General features: G+C 39.9%; 2 protein-coding genes across 5 annotated transcripts; one reads left to right on the top strand and one right to left on the bottom strand.

The window, feature by feature from the left end:
• Positions 1-4,608: 4,608 nt before the first annotated feature.
• LOC141812001 (uncharacterized) lies at positions 4,609-10,516 on the top strand. 4 transcript variants are annotated; one of them, XM_074700088.1, is made up of 7 exons: positions 4,609-4,780; positions 5,328-5,430; positions 5,990-6,156; positions 6,454-6,872; positions 6,940-8,129; positions 8,733-8,898; positions 8,998-10,516. In XM_074700088.1, exons 3-7 carry the CDS (start codon positions 6,056-6,058, stop codon positions 10,314-10,316), a joined length of 3,195 nt encoding a protein of 1,064 aa, XP_074556189.1. In that variant the 5' UTR covers positions 4,609-4,780; positions 5,328-5,430; positions 5,990-6,055; the 3' UTR covers positions 10,317-10,516. The 4 variants fall into 4 exon arrangements, with proteins under 4 accessions (XP_074556189.1, XP_074556188.1, XP_074556186.1 ...); XM_074700087.1 differs by having other exon boundaries at positions 8,733-8,913; XM_074700085.1 differs by having other exon boundaries at positions 8,733-10,516.
• Positions 10,517-10,914: 398 nt separating this feature from the next.
• On the bottom strand, positions 10,915-14,910 carry LOC141811483 (uncharacterized). Its single transcript, XM_074699513.1, has 8 exons — positions 14,763-14,910; positions 13,230-13,368; positions 13,035-13,143; positions 12,876-12,958; positions 12,173-12,236; positions 11,969-12,086; positions 11,504-11,658; positions 10,915-11,146 (listed from the first exon to the last, which is right to left on the bottom strand). Exons 2-8 carry the CDS (start codon positions 13,337-13,339, stop codon positions 11,072-11,074), a joined length of 714 nt encoding a protein of 237 aa, XP_074555614.1. The 5' UTR covers positions 13,340-13,368; positions 14,763-14,910; the 3' UTR covers positions 10,915-11,071.
• Between the last annotated feature and the right edge of the window lie 1,082 nt (positions 14,911-15,992).

The following is a 15,992-nucleotide window of genomic DNA, read 5'->3' as shown; positions in this document are numbered from 1 at the left end:
TTTGGATCTGTTTAAGTTTATGCGATCTTAACCCTCTGCTAAACTCAATCCCTCCAACAATATGTTCTATGGGATGGTTCTTTCCTCTTCTGGTTTAACAATAATCTCAAGTTCAACCTTTACAACCCAATAAGACTTATAGCTCCAGTCTCTTAGAACGATATTTCTTCACTTAAGGTAATGCTAGATGAATCCAACTAGCTTTGTGTATGTTGTCTAAATTCATTTTGGTTGTTCCACATCCCACTCTGCTAAAGCTTGAAATCATTGAGGTTAGTTAGTGTATCAGGATTTAGTGGCCACATGTTGGTTAGTAACATAATTAGGCCAATTAAAGTTGCTTTCAGAGTTTGGTAGAAGTCCATTGACAATTGTTCAGAATTAAAATACTCTATACCCATATTTGCTGGTTAAATGAAGCCACCTCATTGTGGGATGTTTGGTAACTTATGCTTAACTCTTTTTTTTTTTTTTTTAACTTTTTTAGTGACGAATCTTAGACATGCACCTTGGTTTTTTCTTCAAATAGCTTTTTTAAATGCAGGTTTTTGTCACTGATATAGTACCATGAACAAGCAACCACCAGGTATACATCTCTGTCAGCATTGTTTAGGCATCATCATCTCGTTTCTCAGCAAAATATTTGTACAAAGCTAATATTTTATATTCTGCTTTAAGCTGTGTGCAGTGGCACACAGGACACTGTTTCTTTCATTTTTTCTCTCTTGATTAGTTTTGTTTTTTATGCTTTTATATAGGTTCTATTCAGTTAGTTACATCATCATCATCATTATTATTTTGATCATGGCTGGCCTGGAACAAGAATACATGATGAGAACAGTTGATTATTTCTTTTTCGTGGTAGTTGGCGGTTGGCTAGGATCAGCACTAACAGCCAATCTGAGCTTGACAAAGACCATCAAGCATTAATTTTTGAGCACATACTGAGATTGACTCTGTTATTGTACAGAAATATCCCATCATATAAATTACCTAAGAATCTATCAATTTTAAACTTTGGACGATTTGTCCTCCTAATATGAAATCATAATCTAACATGCATGTTTAAGCAGCGTGCGTATTGATATCATCTGGTACAATTTTGATACAAAAAATTATTGATCAAGTTGTAAGGCGAAATGATCTGATTGATTGTAAATCATTTTCATATTTATCTTTGACACTTTCCTGACAAGTGAAGTTGCAGATTAGTGTGTAGATCCATGCCGAAGACTGAGGAGTGTCACATTAATGTATCAGAGTCCAGCAAATGAAGGTGGCATACAAAAGTTGCTGTGGTTGATGGGTCCGTGTAGATGCTGCTCACCTCAAGTTATAACTTTGATAGCCTTGGGATGAGCCACTTAACTCACTCATTCCAAAGGATAGAACTCTGGTTGGTTGCTGTGTCTCTGTCACAGCTAGCGATACATCATTCACCTTTACATGTTTACAGTGCTGGCTTTGGATAAGTATACCAGGTGAGAAATTTTCACTTTACCTCTATGCTTTTGTTGGATGTTTGAACTCCCCTTCTAGTTTTATTATTTCTGTCACTTTACCTCTATGCTTTTATAAATGCTGTTCATTATTGTTGATTTTTATTTAGCAACCCAACTCACTCAATTTGCTTGATCCATCCGGTTCGGTTAGCCCATGCACAACCATGTCACTTGCTTGGTTTGCTTACATAGACTCAATAACTAGTAGACTTGATCTGCAGTTCTATTCAGAGTTTGACGCATTATTTGTCTTGCTTATCCGCTCTCCCTTCTCTTTAAGTTCATCTATTTTGTCCAGCCCACAACTCGATTGCAAGAGTTACTAAACCTATTAACTCATTAGACCTTTAGAATATAATATTTATTCCTTAAATAATGATGGGAGTAGGAGAAAATAACTTGATTAGGAAGACGACGGGTGAATAATAGTTAGTTACATAAAAATTGATATTTTTAATTGTTGTTTCATCAAACATAGAAATATTTACTTTTGCAGGGGAATATATCTTTAGAAGCTACTCCCTTGAACGAAACATTTCCATTAGTACGTACATTTCAAAAGTAGTAGGCAATAAAGTAGGCTCACCTGAGATTTAAACAGAGAATCAATTGATTTAATGTCTAGATTATGACTTTCTTTTACTAACTCGCAAAAGTGACAAGAAATTGTTCACTTGCTTTTAGGCTTCTTCCTGCGATATGCACCTTCCACCATATATCAATATATCCTGCAAAGAATTTGGTGATCATCTTGTATCATCTCAAAATAAATTCTTCACAATAAACAAGACTAGCTAGCTAATTAATGGAGCACACCTTGCTTTTTAAAACTTACGACCACAGTTTGGATACGATCATTCTCATGATAGTATAAGCCATTAATTTGTAATGGAGGGTGCTACCTTACCAACCGCTGCTCCTGTTAGGAGGAATTAATCACTTGGAATGAGATAACACATGGAGGGAAGGAATCATCTTCTTCATCATCAAAAAATATTATGAGTTCTAGTGGTGGAAGAACATAATATATATATATATATATATATATATATATATATATCTACCCCAAGCTTGAGAGCTCCAGGGTTAAGCATATTGTTGGCAAGCAAGAATCTTCTGGCTACACCCAGTAAATTTCTACCTTGTTGTAATTTGATTAAATCTGATATATATTGTTAATTTAGTCATACGACACTCACCTGCTCCAAGCAATCAATCCTTTGTTCACTCTGCAGCTTAACCAGTGTTCATTTCTGTACAGCAAATCAGATCACTAAAAACTATCCAATTACTGATCATCCATCTTCATCATCAAACCGTACGTACGTACATGTTTGGCTATTCTAAATGGCACAAGTACATGGAGGTGTTCTAGGTGACTGAATGGTGATTTGCTTGATGGATCTAGAGAATTTTCTATTAATGCTTGAAAATTTAAATCTATATCATGAATGGAAGTCAAAAATATGCATGCGAGGAAGAGAGAGAGAGAGAGAGAGAGAGAAGAGTGCAAATATATTTTGAGGCTCTCTCCTTTGTTTAATTACCTCGATAAATGAAAGTTAAAATGAGGGAATTCCAATGCGCATGCGTGTGACATTTTACGGAACAATTTCATAGCAAACTCACATAATATTGAAGAAGGTGATCAGTGGATTACACGCAAGGGATTAATGGGGAATTTTCTTTATGTTCCTCCCCTTTTGATTCAAATATGCAAATTAAAGCAGTTACCAAGAGACATATGTTTAATGAACCCTTAATTATATTACTGTCTGGTACTTGTTCCACTATCTTTTTATTTATGAGCTGATATACATCTTTAATGAAACCTAACAAACTAGTCTTAGTTACTGTGTCTTACTTAACAAATATATATTTAACTTTCCCTGTGAGTAAACGAGAGATTCATTTATTGCACTTCCCATACCTGTCAGATCTGAATCATAAATCATCTTGTCCAACTCTAATCGAGATAAAAAAAAAGTAGTTTAATTAATTTGAAATAAAAATGAGTTCCTAATCTTTGAATAAACTATAAGAAAGTTTTGAAAAAATAAATAAATCACTTTCCATGTATCACACATGCTCTCAGTTCATCAAAAGCAAGCAAAGAAGCATATATACGTGATATTTTTCCTTTCCTGTTCCAACATCAATTAACACACACAAATTAAGCTCCCTCTGCTTCCGCCGCCGGCCGCCGTCGACCGTGATCCACCGCCTCATCTGGCCATGCATCTCGCCGGAAGAGGAGGCCAAACGAGAAGGAGGAGACGATATATATAGAATTACACAAGCAGTTCGTCAACTTGTGTTGATTGATTATAATACATGCGTCCTTAAACATCTCCTTTAATCCTCCAAAATTTTCCAGGCAATAATTACTGACCTCTTTCAGTGCTGTCCTCTGCCCTTTCTCATTCCGATCCACGGAATTAGAGCATTTTTTTTCACCCAAAGGGAAAAAGAAATCCCTATTTCTTCTCTACATGATCTCCATGTACATATCAGAAACTTCTTATTAATTGTGTGGCCGCGCGCAGTTTACATATATACATCAAACTAATTAATTTCAAAAACGAAGAAGAAGACGACGACGAAGAAGAAATCTCATATTTTGCTTTTGGCCTAAAAAAATTACACAAGTGATTGTTTTCGCTGTTATTACTGCGAACGCATTGAATAAACTTAAGCATGGTGAAGCTGTCCGTGTATTTATCTCTCATGGTGGATTCATGCAGTAAAGGACGCGCACGGCTGCGTCAGCTACTCTCCATTTGCACCACACCTTTTTCCGCGGGCCCCACACCAGCCCCCGAAACGGGGATCTTTCCAAGCGCGGCGCGTCATCGTCGTGGGGCCGCATCAACTCATCCACGGCCGAGATCAGATGCCGTCGAACCGTGGTTAGCTGCGTGCTTTTACTCTTCTGGCCACTCGAGTTAAGGTTAGGGTTAGGGTTTTTTTTTGGCTTCCCTTTAGTTAATATGCTTACAGACAAGCATTTGTGTGTGTCGTGGGTGGAGGATGACATGGCACATGGACGTGCCTTAAATTAATCCCGTGGAGGAGCACTATGTCGCTTGCTTTTGATACACATGAGGTGGAGGTGGAGGAAGAGGAGCCCTAGAAAAGGTCGGGTCTTGGGCCTTTTAGATTCGCGATCGATCCGTCTCTGATCCCCAACTCCTAGATTTTTTTCCATCCGATCCGCCGGTTTGGGCCAGGGAAGAGCCGTGACGCGGAGGGGGAGGAGCCGGAGGCTTCCTTTTCAGGTTCGGGAACTATCTTGCTATTAATTGGGAAGAGTTTGTGGTTAGAGTTGTGATTTTTATCGGTTTTATCCCATCTACTTCTCTGCTTTTGATCAAGAGCCGGGTTTGAGTCGGGTGGAGGATGGTTTTTGCTTCATGGGTTGTTTTTTGTGTACGGTGTGTAGTACAATTAGGTCTGATTTAGATATAAGCGGGATGCCAAGGTGCTCTTTCCAAAAGGGGGTTTGCAGTTTGGTTTTGGGCTTTAGGGCGTTGATATAGTGAAGCCTGCTGTTTATTTCTGGTTCTGTGGAATCAGCTACAAATAGTGAGTATTTTTTTTATCCATTCTATGATTTTATGTAGGAAACTTAGGATTGATTAATTAGAGCTTCTTATTATAAGTTCAGTGTTGTCTTGGTTTAGTTAACTATTATGTGAGGTTTCATACTATGGGAAGTTGAAAAAAAAAACTTTGTTTGGAAGCTCATAGCTTGCTGCTCTAGAGCTTTAAGTAACTTCTTGTGTTATCTTTTGGACGTATTATTTTATGTTCAATATCGTGCAGGTAAAGGGTATTTGATGTTTCATTTCATCCGTCATCATGAGTGGAGCTTCAAAACATTGCTTCTCTTTTATTTCATGCTCCAACTGGCAACTTTGAGCTTCTGGTAACTAAAATGGAACTGACTATTATTTTTATCTAAGTCAAATGTTTGTTATGTATCTTTAAGCTTAAACCATTGTTTGGTGCTGGAGACTCATACAACAGTCCTTTCAGTGACAGCTTCTTCTATTTTAAGTGGTTAGTTAGTATAGCTAGCATCTTATCTAGCGAATGACAGTGAGATAAATGGATTTTAGCTCATTTATATTTCGTGTGGCTGACTTATTCTTGAACACATTCATAAGCTATTACCATCTTGTTTCATTAGTTTTTTGCAATGAATCATCCAATTCTTCTAAGTGCTTATTCACTTGTTACAAATTTATTTTTTCAGTTGACTTATAACTTTTATATATTCCTATATCTGCTTATTTTTTATATTCACTTTTACATCAATTTAGCTATCTTTTTAATGCATTTATACATGCAACCAACGTATTATATATATATATATATATATCATGTCTCAATATGTTTGGAGTTTCATTTTTACCATTTTAAGCTAAATAGACTCTTTATATGGAATGTTGGGTTTGATGCACATTGTCTTGTTTGATATTCAGCAAGAAGCAGTTACCTGATGCAACTTCCTAAAACTGCTTGGAATATGATTTTGATTGTTTCAAGTAATGGAAGCATCATTGAAGGAGCTCCTCGATGAGGGAAAACAATCTCTTCCTAGGACTGATCACGAGGAAGATTCTGAAATTTGCAATCATTTTACCATTCGGTAATCGTAGATATCTATTATGTGCATTTTGCTTCTTAATCAACTTTCTCAGTGCTTTCCTTTTGCTACTTTCTCAATGTTAAGCTATAGAGCTTCTAAACTTGACCATAAGATACCTCTCCGACAGTAAAATTATTTTTTCTTCTCTAGATAAGAAACTCTATGGATGATTACTTATTAATATATACTTTAAACTGTGGTTCTCAAGGACAATGAAATTAACCAACCAACTTTTTGATTGCACATGTTCCTTATCTTTTTTGTAAAACCATTATTAATGTATTTTCATTTTTACAGTGGTTATGTTGCTGGTGCTCGGGAAAGAGATGTAAAGACCTGTTGGCCATTGTTTATGCCCAATAATGAAAGTTCTAATATCCCTTCAAACAAGCTACCTCTATTACATGTTTCAAAATTCAAACGATGGAATTGTGTGAATTGCCTTCATACAAACAGCACCTCTGAAGATAGAACTAGAGATGCAGATCTAAGTGTCCTTGATAACAGAAAAACAAAGAGAGAAAATTCCTTATCTTTTTTTAATTCTAATGCAAAAAGATCATTTTCTTGCCCAAAGAATTTCGCTGAAAATATCATACCTGGGGAGAGACTAGTGTCAGATTCTTCTAATGACATCAACCATGTTGAGTTCAATCCACATCTATGTCATGGAAAGAAAGCAAACCAATTCAGAAGAGAAGATGTGGCAAGAACAGGTAGAAGTTAATTTGCCACAAGTAATTTAGTTATCAACTTTTGTACTTATTTCTGTCTTTTTGTCAGATCTCCAAAAATGCATATGTAGGAATTTTAGATCCAAAGAGAATCAAGATTGGTCATGCAAACCTACCACTGCTGTGGCTGGAGATGAATTCCAAGCAGGAATGGGTCGAAGAAGGAAAATAGTTGCCAGTAAAGACAAATGCTTGTCTGCTTTTCGTTATCACGATGCTTCTCATACTGTTTGTGACAAACCAAATGGAGGTTCTAACATTGGAGGTCCTGATGGATTTCATAGAGACAATGAAGGAATTACTGTTAAAACAAAAGTGAATGTAAAACCTGATGGCAAGCACAAAGACTGCAAGAAGACGTTTGAGGCTGAACTTGGTGCTTCAGGAGATAATGCTCTAACTTCTGTTGCATTTAAGATGTTTGATTATCATCCGGTGAATTTAGAGCAGAGAAAATTTGGAGCATCATACTGTAAGATGGGTTTGTCGAGTAGTATGAACCGTTGCCCACTTCAGGACAGTGTGTCTGGTGATTCACATGGTAAAGTGAACCATAAAAAGGTTCGGAAGCTACGCTTTATTGATGATATTATGAAGAGTGATGAGTTGCACGTATCTAAAAAGATTTGCACTTTCAAAGGACATAGAGAAACATATGGTGTAGATAACAACCAAGGATTTAATGCATCAAAGTGTGAAGCTCAAGTTGGAGATCTAAGTAGCACTCCTCAAAATGATGGTTTAGAAGTTAATCAGAACAAGGAGGAGGAACTTTCTCTGATACATTGGCTAAAGAAGGTCTCAAAGAAATTTGTTATTGATGATTCTCACATAAAGAAAGTTCTTCATGAAAAAGAGCATGTCGAAATCCAGGAGATAAATAATGATGCTAGCATGTACGACAGTAAACATAATGGCAATGGTGCAAATCCTCTTCGGCGATGTTTAAAAGTAGGTAAACGTAAAAAAAAGCATGTTGTCGAAAAGGAAAAAAAGATACTTCTAGTAAAATCAAATGACAATTGCTTCATTCCACAACAGAGAGATTGGATTTCTAGAGGTGCTATAATGAAAAAAGCTCATACTGGAAATGCCATTCCTAAAATGGGAAGAATAAATTCTGCGAGCAGCTTACCACCTAGTCTAGGAAATTTAGATAATAGTAGTGACACAAAGGCTAGAAGGAAAAAAGTGTCTCATGTCAAGTGCAGAGATTCTTCCCAAGTAAAATGGTCAGAGGTAAAAATTCTTTCTTCTTGAGAGAAAGAGGGAGCTTCTTCCTTCTTCACCATTTCATCTGTGTGTTTGTTTTTTATCTTGCAGAAAGACTCTTTTTCTTTGTTTTAATTTAGTCAAGTGTCATAATAACAGTATCCTTATATCCAACTGATTGTTTAACATCAGATGCCTCATTCTAGACCACTGCATACCTGTTGCAAAAGTATCTTGAATTAATCAAGACTTTGTTATCTTTTCTTGTCCACTACTATGGAACTATGCAGGAGTCTAACATGGAAATTTCCAGAAATTAAGTTAATCAGATGGTTAAATAGACAATTCAACCAACTTTGCGGAACATCTATGTATTACCTGCAGTTCTTGCTTCTGTCACTCCAAACCACATTAGAATGACTAAATGATCAAATCTGTAGTCATGTGATTGACAAAATAATACTTGTGTTTTCTCTAGAAAAACATGATACCATAAGGTTCTTATGGATTTTAGAGGTATACTAGTTAGTGGTATGTTTGTTCCTTGTTTCTATTATGTTAGTGAAACAAATGTCCAATTAGTTGATAAATGATTTTCTCTTCTAACAGTCATACTCGCTTGTTTTGCAGAAAGAAATGGTTAAGAAACAAAAGACTGCAAAGGCAGTTGAGAAGGAAACTCTTGATGATATTCCAATGGACATTGTTGAACTCTTAGCAAAAAACCAGCATGAAAGAAATTTAATGAATGCTCATGTCACTTGTAAGAACAAACATGAACTATCAATAGCACAAGGTGAGATAAGACAAGGTATTGATTCATATGCATCTGGACATTGTGAAGACAAGGTTTCAAATGCAAAATATAAGAGCTATGTCAAACCTAATGATACAGGATATGGTATCCCTATTGCTTCCAGCAGTAACCAGAATGCTGAATGTGGAGCCAGCAAATCTGAGCATCGGAAGCAAATCCTTATTGATCTTAACCAGCAAGCTACAGAGTTTCTGACAATTCCACAATACGATGGGTACCGGTCATGTGCAACTGATTTTGTTGTCGATGATTCTAATCCTCTTCAAATTTCTTGGGACCAAATGAAGCTGCAAGATCTGGAATCCTACCAAAAGTATCAGGGATTTTCCGCCCCATGTTCAAGCAGAGCTACCCATCATTTTCTGTCATCACCATTCATGGAAAGAAAATATGGAGTTGACATTAGGAATATTGAACCTTGTTGCAATCATGGGAAAGTGGTTCCTTTTGATTCATTGTATGATAGGTTTCAGCAGACAGTTTCTCAGGAGTCTGAGGTATCTGAAAGAATGAATCTCATGGGTTCCTATTTTGTAAATGGGGGAGGAACATCTCGGCAATCAACAAATGGAACTCAAATGGCCCGATCATATCTCATGGAAGGCAGAAGTAGGCTTCATTCAGGAAGTGTTGTTCCCACAGATTTGCATACCAATGAAACTGTTCCGGCATTGCATTTGCTTAGGCTAGTTGATCAGGCAGCTCATTCAGTTGCTTCATGGGATTTAAACTTCACAGGAAATGTCCAAAATTCTATTTTAAATCACCCCCCTGAGATTCTAGGTATGAAAGTTGGCCTCCAAATTAGGGAGACACCAGAAAATCCACGTGCAGCTGCATACTCTTCTTGTGATCAAAATGAAGGAAACTTTAGCAGACCTTATCGCCCAGTTCCTAGAATAGGTGATCTTGGGTCTTTGCTGCAAAAAGAGATCATGTCTCAATCAAACAGTGCATCATTGGGTTATAAAGATTGGTATTTTAATAAGCTGCCTTCTTTCTGCATGGGTGAGAGGGAGAAAATGCATGCTTCTTCAGAAATTACCAAGTTCAATCTCTCAGCGAATGTAAATAACAAGAAGAATACAGAAGCTGGCGAGTCTTTTCTGCATAAGTTTGGCATTGGTCAGGCCTCGTTTAGCAAAATGGATGAACTAGTGCAGTCAGTGAGGCATGATTGCGTTACTGTAAACTGCATTATCAACCAAAACCCGGCTGACTTCAGCCTACCAGATGATGACAATGTTTACATGCGAGTAATTGAAGATCAAAGCTCTAAATGTATATTTCCCCAGCACAGAAGTGAAAACACCTTTCCCCGCAGAAGCTCGTGGTACCAAACTCACCATGATAGGAAGAAGTGGCCAGTTGCAAAGCTGCCTGTTGTGAAGGGCTGACAAGAAGTCAAGACTTAAAACATTGCCTGCGTAGAGGCTAATATTCCACATGACTTTTACTGTTGGATGTAACTGTATTGTGTATATTACCTACCTAGATTATGGCTTGCTGTTGTATCAACTTTAGCAATCTCTTAACATGCTTTGCTAAAAGCGTGGAGAGTGATGATATATATGATTATGAGGAATTATTTAAAATCTGAACCGGCTTGTTTATTGCCGTCTGAAGTTTTCTATGCAACAAGCAGTAAACAGTGCAATACAATACTGGTATTTTGGATCGTTTGTCCGAATAAATAAAGTTGCTGAATGACCTTTGGATTCGATTCTTACATTATCCTTTTTGACCCTATCTTGGTTCAGCTTTGTAGGCCAAAGTTTTATATAGATAAATATCTTTTTTAAAATATATTCTATATGAAGACTGCTTATTTTAAATTCGGAACCACAGCAACAATAATTGCTTACTGCATATTATACTTGAGACGTGTGTAACCACTAATAATATCTAAATCGATTGGATCAAAATATTTCCAGTAAAATATAAACGAAAAAAAAATACAGATGGGAAATAATGCCCGATTGCAGTCCTGCAGGATGAAACATAAATGCACAAATAGCTACAAAACCAATTGAAACACCAATGATAATCGATGGAGGATGTTTATGTACATAATTTACGAGTTGAAATTAAGAAATGACCATGAAGTATTTACAAATTCCTGCGCTATTACCTATCCAATAGATCCTATGATTTATTTGAATCCTGAAGAGTTGACGCAGACTCGAGCTTGCAAATCTGTTCTTAGTGTAGTCCACCATGATTCCACCTGATTCAAGAGAATAAGCCTTATATACAATAGCACAATAGCATTTGCGACGGCAAATCTTGCAAGCACATTGATTAAGTAATTTGTCAAGAGAGTACAATTTTGCTTATAATTTGAAGATTCTCAGATAGGATGTATAATCAAATTTGAGACAGAAAAAAGCAAGTGCGAGCTAACTAAACAGGGGAGAGCCAAAAGAAACAAATAGTAAACCAAACACATTATTATTTGGATGATACAGATTAAAGAAAAATCAAATGTGTTTTTGTTATCATATTCCAGATAGATGAAGTTGGTAGAGAGTAAGGTGCTATAACTTCTTTTAGAATTGGGAAAGGACCTGTAAAAAATATCTACCTGTCCTTTGGAAATACTTGAGCATTCAAATCGCAATCCTTGACTGGTTAAAAGGTAAAAACCATATCTTGTTTCTTTGTCTTCATCGATGAAGCTTGGAATTGATCCCAGTTCAACAATATCAGATAGATTTGTAGTATCCTGGGGACTCGTATCTGGGGAAATGGAAAATAAAATACAGATTTGAACAAACACAAGTGTCTTAGAAGGCAAAACAATATGTTTTTGGATAAAAAGGAAAATAAATGTATATTCATATTCATGTTCAATTAATTTTGTTTAGTGTACACTCCTAGGAGAACAGATGTTTACATGTGCAGATGCATTAAGCTCTGTTTAAAGCTCCTACATGACATGTTGGCACCAAATGAGGAATGCTCATTTGCTCAAATCTTCTGATAAAATAATATCTAAGTGAACACAAGATAAAGGGAAATAATGCAATTAAAGTTGCAAGCAAATTACCAAATGATCTAAGATAATAATAGATACATGAACCATGGAGAATGACAAATCGGGGAACCCAATCATCTATATCATCATCATCTATTATAGGAGGTTCTCCAGGAAGTTGTGTCCATCTCTACACAAAATAAAATCCATGTTATACTATATTCCTTAGTTTGCTCATTGGTAGGAGAGAGAGAAAGAGGGGGCAGATATGCATACAGTTCGAACATAGAGATAACCACAAAGCCGTGCACACCTCAAAACTCCATCAGCATGTTCCAGCCTAGAACAAAAGGGAAAGATTTTAACAACAAGCAAACGGAAAGTGGAACAACTACTATAGCCACTAGGTCACTAAACAGTGATGACACAAATTTATGGTGTATCTTGAACGATGACAGAAATCTGTGTATCTGTCTATAAAATAAACTGAAAAAGGATCTGCTGGATGCTCATGCACTTTTAGTATTGGGCTACTAAAAGTCTGTGTCTCACTTAAGATTGTTGCAAAAAAAGAATGTAGCTTAATATTTTAGCACAAAATCTCCATAATGGATAGGATTAAAAGCTATGTTTTCAATTATTATTATGGATCACATTTTCTGCTCTCAAAACATTCTTGTGCACTAGAGGTTGAAGACACCACTGAAAAGATCTGTTTCTGACTCAGATACAGGTATCCAACATAGTTGTTGATCTAAATATCTAAAACATTTCTTAAAAAATTATGTCAAGCACCCACTCAGATGCATTGTTGGACTATCAATGCCTTGAACAGGTTAGAAGAGAAGGGGGATGGGGTACACTGTGAATCCAATTAACAAAGAAAAACAGAAGTGGAATATCAATTAGAATCCATTCAGCAAAATTTTGCAGAAGTCATGAGATTTGAGATCATGGTAACAATAATAATGAAACTTACTGAGATTTTAGATGCATCTCTCTGTCCTCATATTCTTCAATTTCAGACCACAGAGACTCTAATTCTGCTCTAGTGAGTTCTACCTGATAGCAAGAAAATTATTCTCAGTAGCTTAATACATGAGTCAAGGCACTCATATACTAGACATCATGTGGTAACCTTATCATCATCATTGCCAGATACCCATGGAAGACGAGGTAGAGAAAACATGTTCAACAGAGATGCAGCTCCAAGCACCCTTCTTACAGTCCATGAATGACTACGGGATCTGGACCAGTGAAGCTTACAGGAAATATGATACTGTCTAAATCCAACAGAACTGAAATACATGCATATAGCAATGTAATATTTCACCTCAGTTTATGGTCAACGCTTGAATTGCTTCCTTGTGGAGATTCTTCAGATGCTTTGATGGGCTGGAATTGTTCTGGGAAGATATCTATCTTTCCATAAATACCATCCATCAAGTTGGTTTACTTTATTCGAATCCAACCTATACAAAGGTATTGACAAGCAAAACCAACTTAATCGCATACCTTTATTCCATTAGAAAAAGTAGAATACACAACGTTGATTGCATTAAGATACTTAGCAATAGTCATCAGTTAAGCAAATTGTTTATGAATATTTTCAATGAAACCTGAAGACACAATAGTCAGTTATCCATATGATTTCTGCAGATAGTAAGATTAATATTAACTAAAAATAGACGTGCCAGAATCCAGATATTAGAGGTTCTCGACGAATATTGAGTAGAATAAGAATTTATCAAACACTTGAATTTACATCAATTCAACAGTATAGTAAGTTTCATTATAAAGTACCAAAAGAAGTTGCTATCCGAATAGTAAAGTGCAGTAAATAGCTTCATAACCAACTACCAATGCCCGAATAGGATTTCTGACTAACAAATAAATTTATTGTTAAAAAATATTCAAAAATTGGAGGTCATATACAATAGCGGGCAAAAATATGATTTCACCAAAACTATTAAAGACCAATAATCACCTCCAGCTTAGAACTTTGGGGTCCAGTTCAATGCAGTAGGATGATACAGTTTGGAGGCATATGCAGCTGAGATCTTTAAACAAATCTTTTTAAAAGTTTATCTTGCATACTAAAATTCACATTTGAAAACATTTTTTCTAGTTAACTTGAATTAAAATCATGTCGGCTAACCTGTAGCATTCACGTGGAGTAAGTACTGTAAAGTACAAAGTCAAATTAGAAACTTGTTCAGCAGCGAAGTCTATGCCGAATTGTAAATGTTAAACAGGCAAATCCAATTCTAATAGTCTTTTTGAATAATTTCCTTTTAAAGAAATAATCCTAAGTTATTCATTCCTTATTAATGAAAAAAGTGTTCCCAATTCTTGCTGTGATATATCACAATTTTCCTTTGTTCTTCTCTGCCTCAAGATCTAGATTCATCGTTTACTGTATACAAACATGCGGAAAGTAAATAATCTACGTACATATAATCTATAAACAAATTTCTTAAGGCTTGTAAATTCCTTGAGCATTCACAAAATTCCAACTATTCTCCAATCCTAAATGTTCCTGTGTTGTCGTATTTGCTTCTTCCAGCACGACACCATCACTAACCCAATCTCCTACGCAAGAGCTAAACAAAAAGAAACCTAAACAAAAACAATCACCCAGCAAGCGATCGACGAGCATCAGAATCAGAAACAGAATTCAGTACACAAAAGAATCGATTTCAATCAGGATATTGGATAGATTCGTATAGACAACAGATTTCCCAAATCGCGCGAGTAGCGAGGCAAAGTGAGAAGCTGGAACGACACCATCAAGATCAACAGCTAAAACGGAACAAGAGAGAATAAGCAAACGAAATCTTAGAAAAAGGTAAGAATCAGAGCAGACCTCGCCGAATTAGGGGTTTGGTTGCACGCGCCGGCGCCGACGTGAGCGCGCGGCGGAATCTAGCCGTCTTTTTAGTTGGCTTCGCGTTCTTGGAAGTCGAATAGGGTAAGGAAGCGGCGGGCCCACTGCCTGTTCTATCGTGTGGTCCATCTATCGTGTCGTGGGGTCCATATTTCATTATTATAACCAAACTCTGCAGCAACCCCCCCCCCCCCCCCCCCCCCCCCCCCGCCGCCTCCCTCTGGCAGGGGCCCCCCCTTCGCCGCCGCCGCCCCCCCCCCCCCCCCCCCCGCCCCCCCCTTTCGCCGCCGCCTCCCTCTGGCAGGGGCCCCCCTTCGCCGCCGCCGCCGCCCCCCCCCCCCCCCCCCCCCTTCGCCGCCTCCCTCTGGCAGGGGCCCCCCTTCGCCGCCGCCGCCGCCGCCCCTTCGCCGCCTCCCTCTGCAGGGCCCCCCCCCCCCCCCCCCCCGCGCCGCCGCCCCCCTCTGCAGGGCCCCCCCCCGCCGCCCCCCCCTCTGCAGGGCCCCCCCGCCGCCCCCCCCCCCCGGCGCCGCCCCCCCCTCTGCAGGCCCCCCCCCCCTTCGCCGCCGCCCCCCTCTCGCCGCCGCCCCCCCCTTCCCCCCCCCCCCCCCCCCCCTTCGCCGCCTCCCTCTGCAGGGCCCCCCCCCCCTTCGCCGCCGCCCCCCTCTGCAGCCGCCGCCCCCCCCGGCCCCCCCCCCCCCCCCCCCCCCCCGCCGCCCCCCTCTGCAGGGCCCCCCTCTGCAGGGCGCCCCCCCCCCCCCCCTCCCTCTGCAGGGCGCCCCCCCCCCCCCCCCCCGCCGCCCCCCTCTGCAGGGCCCCCCCCCCCCCCCCCCCCCCCCCCCCCCCCCCCCCCCCCCCCCGCGCCGCCGCCCCCCCCCCCCCCCCCCCCCCCCCCCGCGCCGCCGCCCCCCTCTGCAGGGCGCCCCCCCCCCCCCCCCCCCCCCCCCCCGCCGCCCCCCTCTGCAGGGCCACCCCCCCCCCCCCCCCCCCCCCCTCGCCGCCCTCCCCCCTTTCGCCGCCCCCCCCCCCCCCCCCCCCCCCCCCCGCCGCCGCCTCCCCCCCTTCGCCGCCTCCCTCTGCAGGGCCCGCCCCCCCGGCGCCGCCGCCCCCCTCTGCAGGGCGCCCCCCCCCCCCCCCCCTTTCGCCGCCCCCCCCCCCCCCCCCCCCCTTCGCCGCCCCCCCTGCAGGGCCGCCCCCCCCCCCCCCCCCCCC

Source organism: Curcuma longa, chromosome 17, assembly GCF_044706935.1.
Source record: "Curcuma longa cultivar G26 ecotype Majalengka, Jawa Barat chromosome 17, ITB_CL_G26_1.1, whole genome shotgun sequence".
Classification (NCBI taxonomy): domain Eukaryota; kingdom Viridiplantae; phylum Streptophyta; class Magnoliopsida; order Zingiberales; family Zingiberaceae; genus Curcuma; species Curcuma longa.
Note: the sequence above shows the minus strand (reverse complement) of the source record. Positions and strands in the feature narration are given on the sequence as shown.